The following is a 12,386-nucleotide window of genomic DNA, read 5'->3' as shown; positions in this document are numbered from 1 at the left end:
CAGAGTAACTCCATGTATTGTGTCAGATCATGCATCTTATGTATTGAAATGCTCAAAGAAATACTGTGACTTACATATATAAGTGAGACACAGGCTGAGCTCTATGTACGCAATACATACACAGAACAATATGTGTGTAAAAAATAATAAAAGTCCCCTAGTTGAATGAGACCAAAATAACGAATGGGGGGTTGTTACTAAATGTTTCTTTTGTTCTTATTGTTACGCTCACTCGCTCTAGCTTATTGCTCATAACTCTGTAAAAGCAACTCCTTGTCCAGTATTTTTGCCCTCAGTTCTCAGTGGATGCAGTGATGGGGCACTGTGTGAGGAACACGGTTTCAAAGGTAGGGAGGGATCTGGAGTGCAGCAGAGAAAATCTTCAATGGGGCTAGTAGGAGGGCTGCCTCATGGCATCTGTTGCCATGTAATTTGATGGAACTGACACAGCAAGACACCTAGCTGTGAGACAGGCTAAAATGGGTAATTGTTAGGTAAACTACATGGTATGCTGTCTATTTTAATAGAACTCCCTATTCAAGCACTGCGTCTGAAGGTGAAAAAGTCTACTGTAAGTCTGTTTCAAGTGATGAGAGAGATCAAAGCTGTGGCTGGGAGTTCTCATTACACTTGGCACTGTGTATTTATCAGTGTTTTCCTCACAGCACTACAGTACTAGGTACAAATGAAGTTTACACATATTGTTAGAACTCACAGTGGTGCATAGTGTATTGCCTGCAGTCAGAAATTTTGGAAGTCTGGTTCATATGTTGCTGTATGCTACCCAGTACATATTTTCCTTCTTTCACAGCCCAGTAAGTTTTGTCAGAGTTCAGGATCGTGTTTCATATAGGTCACTTTCTTGATAGTGATGCTGCCAAAACTTCTTCCTCCTCTTGTGTCTGAGATGAATTTGGCACGTGTGTCATTAAAACAGCACAAAAAGTGTCTACATTGTTATTCTATCAGTAGTAAGAAGATAGAAATAAAAGACCAAGTCCTGATCAACTTTTTACATCTAATCATGACAAAGTAGTGGTTATTATAGTTGTAAAGTAGGTCAAGACTTAAAGTCCAAGGACTCTAGAAGTTGTACTACAGGTCATTTGCAATCTCACTGAAACCCTTGGAACTGACCAACGGATATATAACTCACACAACAAAGAGGTTTTTTGTGTTGTTACTTTTTTAAAAGGTGTTTTCTAAGAAAATGTTTATGTATCATGCTGTATGTGACACTTTTTCTTGCAACATGCATCTGATTCTGCTGCTGATAGTTAAAGAACAGCATAAGACAAATAAAAACTTGCTAAGACCTGGTCAGACTTGGAAGAAGAAAATAATAACAATTTGAATACCATTTTCCTCCAGAATGCTAATTTATTAAATAGAATCAGTATAAAATCTGAAACAGACTGGAATAAAACAAACCTGATGTGCTGATATTTCAACAAAGAAAAATTTCAACTATAAGAAAGCCCTTAAAATCGCTGTGTGAATTCTCATATCAAAGTGGCCATTCTTAAAATTGTTTTTGCAGCTCGTGTTCACCTACAGTAACAAAATCTTTGGTTTAGTAAAAATAGGGCTAAATCTGAGGCAAATCTCTTTCAAATACAAAAATGATTTACCCTGAAACTCATAAAAATGGGGGGGGGAGTAGGGGGAGGCTGTTGCACAGGTGGGCCAGACTCAGGACTGAGTTGTGGAACAAAACTACAGAATACAGCAGGTAGAAGCAGGAAAAGGCCATGGAGGGGTATTTCCTAAGCATGTCAGGGGGATGTTAGGAAAACCAAAGGTCAATTAGAGTTTAGACTTGTAAGGAACATTAAAGGCAACAAGAAGAACTTCTACTGCTGCATGAGTAGGAAAGGCTAAACAAGGAAAATCAGGACCATTGCTGAATGAGGTAGGTAATTTAGTCACAGATGAAGTACTCAATGCCTTTTTAGCCTGAATTTTTATTGACAAGATTTCTTAGGCCTCTGTGCTCTCAACAGGGCTCAAGGAGAAGAGGAACTGCCAGGAATTTTTATTGACAAGATTTCTTAGGCCTCTGTGCTCTCAACAGGGCTCAAGGAGAAGAGGAACTGCCAGCAGTGGATGAGAATCAAGACAGGGATTACTTGAGGAACTTCACTCATGAACATACTTTGTACCCTGCATAGGCTGTATGCAAGAAAGGTGCTGGTGGCATTTCACTGGCTGCTGATAGATCACCCTGAAAGATTATAGATATCTGGGGAGGTGCTCAACATTTTGAGAAGGGCATATATTTGCATCATGTAAAAAAGCCAAAGGGATAAGAAAGAAAACTAAAGGTCAGCTAGCCATAGATTTGGGAGAATCAGGACAATCAGAAAGTGAGTCTCAGATCATATTTCTAGGCCCATAAACGAGGAAAAAAGGTCATTTGGAACAGTCAGCTTAGATTTGCCAAGTGTGACCAGATCTAATTGCCTTCTATGATACAATGGTTGAGTCTGTAGAGAAAGGAAGAGCATTGATGCTACTTATCTGTGTCACAGAAAGACTTTAGACACCATCTTCTGTAATACTCGTGTTCAAGTGAAGATCTGATTTTCTGTATGGCTGGACAACTACATAATTAAAAGATGGGATGGTTGGGCTCAGAGGGTAGCAGTTGGTGGGTCACCTGGGAGTAAGTGAACTGTTGCAGGGCTATGTCATGGGCCCCATCCTGTTTAAGATCTTTTTCTATGATCTGGACTAGATAATGCAGTACCTGTTTCTACACCAAACCAGGAGGACCAGTCAATGCAATCAGGGGTAGTGCTGCCAAGTTGAGGGATCAAGAGAGGCTGGGAAGGATAGGAAGGAACTTTATGAAATTTAGTAAGTTCTGTATTTGGTCAGAGAAGTAGTGCAATCTCTGCCCTTGGAAAATTTCAAGCCAGGCTGGAGAAAATTTTGGGCAACCTTGTCTGATCTCGTAGATGATCCTGCTTTGAGTGTGAGGTTGGTTATAGATCTCCTGAGTCTTACTCGGTCTGCTTTTGTATTTTAATTATTTGTGATTGTATAATCTTAATTTTTATATAGTCCAGTTGTGTCTCAGCTGCACTCCTGAAATCAGAAACATTCATTATCTGAAGCCAAAAGGTATCAAATGTATTTAAAATTCTTTTATTCACTTGAAAATGGCAGAGAGATAAGTTTTGATTCAATTCCTACAATTAAATTCACTGGAATGTATAGCTAACTTGCAAGTGATATGCCATTCTTTTGGTTTGAAATAACTAACAGTGACCGATAAAACGGAATTTCCTTACATCTGGAATGCATTACTATGTTTGGAAAAATAAGAAAAGAGCAGAATATGTTTTCATAAGTAAAAGAAGAGAGTAAAAACAATATGATATTACACAAATTGTAGGTATGAGTACATTAATTACTTATAGGTTATTGTAAATTGCTAAAGAAATTTAAACATTTCAGTGCCTGATGTATTTCATTATAGACAGATGAAAGGCCCTTTGGACTTATTTTTTTTAAGAAACAATCATGTTTTAATTACAAAATCTGTAGTGAAATAGCTCCGGCTATTTAAACAGCTAAATAAAACAACTGTGTTCACATCAATGAAAAACCACATGTATCAAAGGAGATAAAAAGTACATTTAGTCAAATACCATTTAGTCTCCAGCAGTGTCTAGTATGATGGTAATCCAATATGATGACAAGAATAGGAAAAACAGTTTTTTCCAGGCTATTAATATAGCCCAGGGACATCCTGAATTCGGTGTGCCTGCTTTGTGCTGAATATTAATCTTAGCAGTTGGTTCTTCCTCCTACAGATTTGTGTGATCACTTCTTAAACTCAGATTGTGGAGATAACAAGCAATACCAAACATACACAGGGAATTTCAGCCAAATTTAGGAATAAAATATAGGCAGAGCTGAAGGATATACTGCTGGTAGATTATGTATTTTGCACATTTTTCCGCTGCTTTATTTTGACGTTTCACTCATGTGATACACCGTGATAGCATATATAAACTTCGAGTTATCAAAAAGATAAAATCCTCAACAAAGAAAAAGTTTGAATTGCTCTTGCTAATTGTTTCTGAAGAAAAAGATTGGATCTGAAATGTGAAGCTGCAACAACAAAGATGGATTGCATGAGCCCATGATTTCAAAAACCAAGGATGCATGATCCAATTCATGCAACACATGTTGATGTTAGTTAAAGAGAAGCGTAACTATTTAATATGCTCTTAGCATAGCTAAATTAGTTTGAAATAAAATACATCTTTAGAAATCCTAAATCTTGCTTTTGTTATTCTCATGCATTCTACTAGCTTTTAAAGTTAAAGCCTTAAAATATGTAGCACAGAACAGAGATAGCAAGCTAAAATCAAGAATAGTTAATGTATGTGCATACTAGACAACTTAGAGAGAATGTCTCAAAACTACTGTTTTACTTTTCATCTTTAGATTTCCTTATTTTTTTTTCTCAAAATGGTGGTAACTCTGGTGACTAGCTCCATTAATTAAATCAAGTTTCATGTGTGAACAAACTCTATTTTAGTTGCACTGTATATAAAGTATTTAATTCAGTGTGGTTAGCTTGAAAATCTAATGCAATTGCACACACCTGTTTTTTCACTAGGAAGAATTTTAGTGAGATGTCTAATTCAGGAGACACAAAAGCGTATCCTTAACTTCAGTAACGCTTTAATTCAGCTTTATTCAGATAATGTATTATCTGCAGTTACAAATACCATTTGATGCAGCTGCTGCTTGTAGGCAGGTGAACTGTTTCCTTAAATATGGAATAGGCTGTAGTAACTTCCTGATCTTACCTTTGCATGAACTCAAAAGGGCTCGAAAGCCTTCTTAAAGTCAGACCTAGCAAAATGCTGTTCAGAATACATTCAGTACTTTGTTTCTCTACTTCTGAAATGCAGCAGTTGCCCTTCAACTGCCAAATGTGACAACTGTTGAGAGGAATATTGACTTCCACTGCCCTGCTGTTCATGAAAGTTAATAACCTTTCTTAAGATCTGGTCTTTATGAAGGTTTGGTCTCTCTCCCATACCTATGTGCAAGAAAGAGAAGATCTCACTATGGGAAATTTAATAGGTTGATTTATTTGATCAGCAGTGGGGATGCTTGTCTCTTCCAAAATATTTGAAACAGACAACTGAGTAATTTAAGGAAGAAAGGAAACCATAGGAGAGAACAACTGCAGCAGTATCATGGGTTGGCAGATTTGATGAGAAAAGACAGGTGGAAAAACATGTGTGCTGAGAACAAGAATGCTGAAAGTTGGGAAAGAATTTTATTTTTATTTTTGTAGCAGTTGGTTCTGTCCATGTGTTCCTTTTATTTACAGTATCATGACAGCTCATTTTTGAATGACACTTGGAGGAAGGGAAAAAAACCACTGCTTTTCTAGCCTTATCTCTATGCTGTTTTTCCTGTTTCTTATTTTAGGCTGGTTTAACTACTTATTTTCATCCTGGAATAAATCTGAAGAAAATACATTCTTACAGCATCAAACTCTATGAAAAGCTGGAAGAAGAGACTGGTCAGGTAGCCTCATTGATCTTTTAAGTATTCATTCAGATATATGTTAACCTTACTAGTAGTATTACAAAGAAGCTTGGGGTTGACAAGTTGATAATGTGTTTGTTCATTACTATCATAAGGCTATTCTTTTATGGAAATATATTCTTCAGGCTGCATGTAGTCTGTTGCTTAGTCCCTAAATATTTTAGATGGTTTCTCAGATCTCTCCTAAGTTTGAGAAACTGTTTCCATCAAACATTTTGAAAGCTCAGCAGGCTGAGATTCTGCAACTTGAGCTTGATATAGGAGTTAAAATAGCATCAAGGATCCGGAACTAATGGATTGATTCTGATACACGTCTGCGTTACGCAAGTCAACTATTCATATGATACGATACTGTATATACTTCAGAAGATTGCTGCAATTTGACCAATCCCTTTCAGAGATGTGTTTTTATTTAGTGATTTAAAGAATGCATGTGCAGAGAAAAATAAGAGCCATCTTTTTTATCTGGCATAATTTGGCCATGTAGATAGATTTCATTTACTAAACTCATTCTTGCTTCAGACGGCAACAGATACTGCCTGTACTAGTCTTAAAACTTGATAATTGTAATAAAATGGGGGTTTTGTCATCCTGTTGCTCAGCTAGAAGAGATACTACAGCAGATTAGCATCATGAGTTCTACTAAAAGACTTACTCTGCTGCATTAATGTCCTGCAAGATAATACAGAAAAAGTGAAGTAAACAGTACACTGGAAAGCGAGCATTCAGTGTCCAGCTGTACAAGGATTTCTTCTGTATTAAGAAGATTAAAAAAGGCAGGTGGCTATTCATTGTGTCAATGAAGGTGCTTAGTCATTTAAATTTATTCTGCATCATCAAAAACCCCACTATGAAAAATTTATCTTTGAGATGCATCTGATTGTAATTCTGAAAGTGTATGATTGCATAAATTCAAATATGAATAAAAATTATATTGCGATATTCAAGACAAGCTTTTTACAAGTGTTTTGAGGATAGTATCTATTAACCTTTAAGTTAACCTTCAAGGGCCCTTAACCTACATGAGTCCCTTTCCAGTGATGTTAGAGGCAAAATTACTGTAGATGTCCTGTAACACAAGAATGCTCATTTGTGGAGATAAGTAAATGTTCTTTCAATTACTCACTTTTGCTCTTTGTTTTAGGCTGTGGGGTTTCATCAACCTGGCAGCATAAGGATTGCTTCAACTCCTACTAGAGTGGATGAATTAAAATACCAAATGACTCGTGCTGGTTGGCACCCAATAGAGCAGTACCTAATCACACCTGAGAAAGTACAAGAGCTGTTTCCCTTATTGAACATGGATATGGTAAAGAACTCAAGTTTATGACAAATAACTTCCCTTGCAATTAAATATTGTTTTTTTCAGATATGGAGACATAAAGTCTGTTTCCCTTATACAAATTGTATAGTAGAGGTTTGGTTTTCAGTGAAAAAAGATGCATTGTAAACAAAAATCTTACTCATGTGCAGTTCACTGTATCCCAGTATGCATATATATATTGTATAATATTGTATAACATTATAAAATATTATAATATTAAAGCATTGTAGCCTTTCTTTGATCACATGGGAGAACTGAGCAATTTTACTTCCTTATACCATTGTTATGTTGGCTAGCCAAAGGCCTGATATTATTATATGTTTTGAAAATTTGGGTTTTTTTTACTCGTTTTGGTTTACTGAAAAAATTAAACAAAAAGAAACAATGTTTTCTTTTTTAAAAAAAATAGTTAATTGTGATAAATTTTAATTTGTTTCATTTTGTATTTCATTTTACCTCCACTTAGGTTCTAGCTGGCCTGTATAATCCTGGAGATGGTCATATTGATCCTTATTCTCTTACTATGGCCTTAGCTGCAGGGGCCAGAAAATATGGTGCCCAATTGCATTACCCTGTTCAAGTGACTAATCTGAAGTCCCAATCGGATGGGACATGGGAGGTTGAAACTCCACTTGGAATACTCAGAGCAAAGAGAATTGTGAATACTGCAGGTAACATAAATGCTTGTATATTCTTCAGATTTGCAAAGTAGATGACGCAGAACATCTGTGTCAGAGTACTGAATTGTGTAGATTATAGGAATGAGTAATACGTTTTTGAATATTCACTTGGTTTGTGGTAAAAATTACTCTGCTTGTATTTCTTTACAGTCCTGTGAAAATTTAGTCCTTAAGTTAGTTTTCCTTGACTAGACATTACTAACAGTTCTTTCTGGCTTGTTTCCAGCAGTTACTAGTCAGACTACTTTGTTAGAATTTATCAGAAGAAGAGACTTTAACTGGTCTACAGTTAGTTGTGTATGAGACAATCTTCTATCCATGCATATTGTCCTTTAAAATCCTATAGGCGCTGTTTTGGAAGGGAGAAGGGATGTGTTAATAAAGTAGAAAGGTCTTCGCTCGTTTTAGAAAGAGACTGAGGATTTGCAGCAGGGAAGATAAATAACCCTACTTATTTCAGTGTTATCTTTCTCTAAGATTCTCTATCCGCATATCCTTGAAACAAAAGATTTTGTTGCCCTTTGAATAGTATTTCAAACATGCACTTGGCTTAACAATACCTTTTTTCATGTTGTAAAAATTTCCTAACTGAAAAGAACTTTTATTGACATATGCAATTTTTAATTTTCCATTGTGTCAAAGAAGCTAAACTGATATTTCTGCTTCAAAGAGCTTTTTTGCAGAGTTCCCTTGCATTTGTGGGTTTTTTCCAAACAAGCTGATACCTCTGAAAACCTGTATTCAATCTTTATGCTGATTTATACAAGTGATAGAAAAAATATATTATTGGTGGAGCTGTTGGAACCAACAATGTGAAGCGTGCCTTTTACTTCCTATTAGAAGACTTTCTGGTTTCCACTGTTTGAAAATATGCTGAATATTTACCATTTGGTTGAAATTTCTGCCGAGTTTTGTTCTGATATTAAATTCTGTCAACATCTTGGGGGCATAAATCTTTCGTGCATCCCAGTGAACAATCACACTTTGGTAGGATGTGATGGCTCAAGAGGACTTTATATTGCTCAGATGGGACAAGTGAACTAAGAGCAAGGATATATCTTTATAATTCTTTTTTTACATCTGTGCAGTGGAAAGGAAACAAACAAAAAAGCATCCATTCCTAGTGCAAAGCAGATAAAATGAGTTTCAGTAAAGACTAACCTGGAAACCCACCAGAAAGTGTTTTCTCCTAATGTGCCTCCCATCACCTGCTATTGCTAAAGTAGCAGAGATCTGAAAAATTCACCTTGAAGTTCTAAGCATACTCATGAACTGTCATGGCATCCATACAGTGCCACATAATGATATCTTGGAGAGAAAGAGAAGTAGATGTGTTCAGTATGCTTTTGAGAAAGCCAGCAACCACACAAACAGAGAAACCAAATTGAAATAATTTTGTTTAAACCACAAAGTCAGGCACTTACAAGATGAGAGGCATGGATATTTTATTGCCTTTGGACTGTCAGTTCATGGCGTTCAGGCATGAATTATGGGACAGCATGCAGTTACAAAATCATAAACTCTATTACTAATATGTTCCTTATGTCATTTGTTACACAGAATGTACATAATGGTCTGGGAATGATCCAACATTATGAAATGGAAAGGCAGCTCTTTTGGCAATCAGACTCCTTATTTAGGCCTCACACTTCTAGGCACTCATTATTCCTAACTATTGGCTCTGCATTACATGGATGAAGTATTACAGATGTAGTGATTTCCTTATATTCTTTTTGTGTGATTATCTTTCTTCGGCTTGTGTATCAGGCTGACATTAGGCAGTGTTTTCTAGTAGATGTGCAAAAGTTAGAATGTGCCCTTGTGAAATTTTCATAGTCTTACTTATTAAGTTATTTATTTAATAAGTCATTACACCTAATAGTATATTTAGTTAATTCTCTCATCTAGTTAAATATGCAGCCAAAGTGGACATTTGAAGTATGTATCACTTTACATTCTGGCTAAGGATATGAAATCAATACTGTATAACACATATCTCTTATAAATGTTCTCTCAGCTAACATTCATTCTTCTCCTCAGCCTTGCCTAACTCAAATACAGAACATGACTGGTATCATTCAGAGCTCATATTTTAGGTTCATATTTCAATATGAGCAGAGAAAAATTTATCAGAAGGCTCTCTATGTTCTCTCTCCCCCCTTATCCCCTAACTGACATCTGTTGTGGAACTGGAACAAACTAGTTTCAACCAGTCTTTATGTGAGATTTCCATTTTGGAAGAAAGCAGATGCCTAATAAATAGTCTCTGACATGAACTAATGGGTATTGAGCTTGATGAAGTGATCTGCAGCCTATTTGTAATGTAATGTTTTATTCAAGTCTACAAAAATAGTGAATTTAGTTTATATATACACTATGTGTATATATACACTATGTGTATGTATATATATATATATATATATATATAAGGATACATTTGAGACCAATACCACTGTATATATAACTGTTTATCCATACATAGTGATGGAAAATTGGAACTTTTTTTAAACCTAGAGTTAGTCAAATTACATATTTCAACAGATATGCTAAGTAATACCACCACTAGATACTGCAGCATCAGATGTTTGCAATATCTATAATTTAATCTTTATAAATACCCTAGGGATATAATTTATGCCTTCATTTACTATGTATGATAAGACTTGACATCTGTTCCAAATTGGAATTTTAATTCAGAGAACATATTCTTTTTTCTTTTTTTTTTTTTATTGTTTGTTTTTTGTTTGTTTTTTGTTTTGTTTTTTGTTTTTGTAACAACTTTTGTGCATGGTTGAAAAGTTTTAAACAAAGATACTGTAATATTTTTAATTTAGTAAATGTCAGATGTTGTTTTCTAAGCTATTAAATAATTGCTTACCATAAGTGTGATTTTATTTTTTGGAAGTACAATTTTAAAAATTTTATTTTGAGCAATCCTATGCTTTAGCCTTTATTTCAAAAGCAACTTAAAATCAGCTGTATTTGTAGTGTACTTCTGCAAACTTAGTGGCTAAGAAATATAACGTTACTTCAAAAGAAACAAGGTTAAGTTTCAGAGATCTAAAATTAAGTTTATCATTTTTATTTTCTTGAGGAGTTTGAAAATGCTTGCTCTTTATATTTTCCCACTCATTCTGTTTTAATGAGTAAGCAAAATAATGAATTTACTAGAAAAAAAATACCAAAGCACTATTTCTTTTTCAAATATCTCTTTAAGTCCAAGTGATTTTGGCAGGAAAACCATGGCTGATATTAAAGATGGCATTTTCTGCTACTTCACCTTTCCTTCTCTTTCATGGACACCTTAACCTCAAAATAGTTGTCCTTGTAGGTGACGAGGAAGTGCCTAAATGTAAAGTTCCATAAAGGATGCTACCCTTCACTTAAATCCACATTTATACTTGTCATGTGTAATGGAGGAAACCCTTGCAGATGTGCTACAAATTAAATCTTATTAGATTTTTTAGCTGTCTTTCTTTTGTACAAAGGAGCATAGATCAGGTTACAGTAGCCCTAGAGATTTTTTTGGCCTACTGGATAACTATGGCATGATCTTCTCTGAGATGGCTGAACTGACTTAACAGCTGTTCTGTAGTGAGTCTCCTCCAAGTGCTGAGAATGCCTTTAAGGAGCAAAACTCTACATATGATCAGTGCAGAACAACAGATGTTCATTTTTAGTATTTACTGAAAAAAGCACTTTTGACAGATCCTCTCTCATGATCCTTGATTTCCTGCTCCCTTGCTTTGCCTGGCAGCCAGTAAATTGCAAGTGAGTCACCCACAGAAAATGTTTTCCTCAGAAAATTTTGCATTGTTAAAAACTGTATGTATTAGACCATGAGGCTGGTTTGCAATATAAAATAGGAGAACGACAGCCCTCCAAGTGTGGGGGAGTGTCTCAAGACCAGTGCAGCCCAACTCAACCTTCCCAGCTGTGCTGACTTTGGGCCACGCCAGAGCAGCACGAGCCAGCTGCACATCATGGGACAGGGAGCCAAGTGTGGTAGCCAGGCTGGCAGGGGACAAGCCAGCAAGGGCTCTGTCCTGCAGGGCACAAGCTGGGCAGGCCCAGGACCAGCTGCTGGGGTCAGCCAGCAGTTCACATCTCTAGACAAATTTGTGAGGATGAGGCACCTGCAGATCCATAGTGAAAAAGCCAGAGCCAAGCCTGAAAGTCAATCCACAGGTCAGAAACAAGTCTGGTGACAGTAACCAAGGTCAGGTACTGCCCATTCATCAATGGGCAGGTCCACGGAGATGAGACTGTGCTAAGGTCAAGCTGGGAAGTAGTCCATAGATCAGGGTCTGGATCAATAAGGTCCATGACCAGGTAGAGGCATGGTTGTGACAGAGCTGCAAACAGGCACATCTACAATCAATCCAGCTCAGACAGGTTCTGAAGGACCTAGGCTGACCCGAAATGGAGCTCCAGGTGCAGTTGTATGTTAAGCTGGGCATCATGATTGCAAGTCATTGCAAGTGATTGCAAGGGAGAAGGGGCAACTGTGTAATGTAGCAAGTCTGGGAGGTAGTTTTTCATAAATGGTTTGGCATCAGCTGGTTACACAGGAAGCAGGATGACCTGTTTTTCTTTTATGGATGCCATAGAGCACATAGCTTTGGAAGGCCTGGCAACCTCTTATTGCTTTTCCATTTTGCCTTCCCCCCACATTCATTCTTGGACTTCCCTGGAATTCCAACTTCCTTGGATTTTTTTTCCCTTCGTTCCAACTTCTGAGACCCCCACTCCTTGGTCTGAAAAATCAGAAGAGTGGGTTTGAGAGATATTCCAGGCTT

At 36.6% G+C, this 12,386-nt stretch overlaps 1 protein-coding gene across 2 annotated transcripts in view; it reads left to right on the top strand.

The window, feature by feature from the left end:
* The window catches only part of DMGDH (dimethylglycine dehydrogenase), a 42,348-nt gene that overhangs the window by 2,970 nt on the left and 26,992 nt on the right, over nt 1–12,386 (top strand). For both annotated transcript variants that reach the window (XM_071730530.1, XM_071730531.1), the window contains exons 3-5: nt 5,464–5,562; nt 6,728–6,892; nt 7,374–7,578. In XM_071730530.1, coding sequence (XP_071586631.1) covers nt 5,464–5,562; nt 6,728–6,892; nt 7,374–7,578 — 469 coding nt within the window. The remainder of the gene's footprint in view (nt 1–5,463; nt 5,563–6,727; nt 6,893–7,373; nt 7,579–12,386) is intronic.

Source organism: Heliangelus exortis, chromosome Z (genome assembly GCF_036169615.1).
Source record: "Heliangelus exortis chromosome Z, bHelExo1.hap1, whole genome shotgun sequence".
Lineage (NCBI taxonomy): Eukaryota > Metazoa > Chordata > Aves > Apodiformes > Trochilidae > Heliangelus > Heliangelus exortis.
The sequence above is the reverse complement of the archived record's forward strand: the minus strand, read 5'-3'. Positions and strand labels throughout refer to the sequence as shown.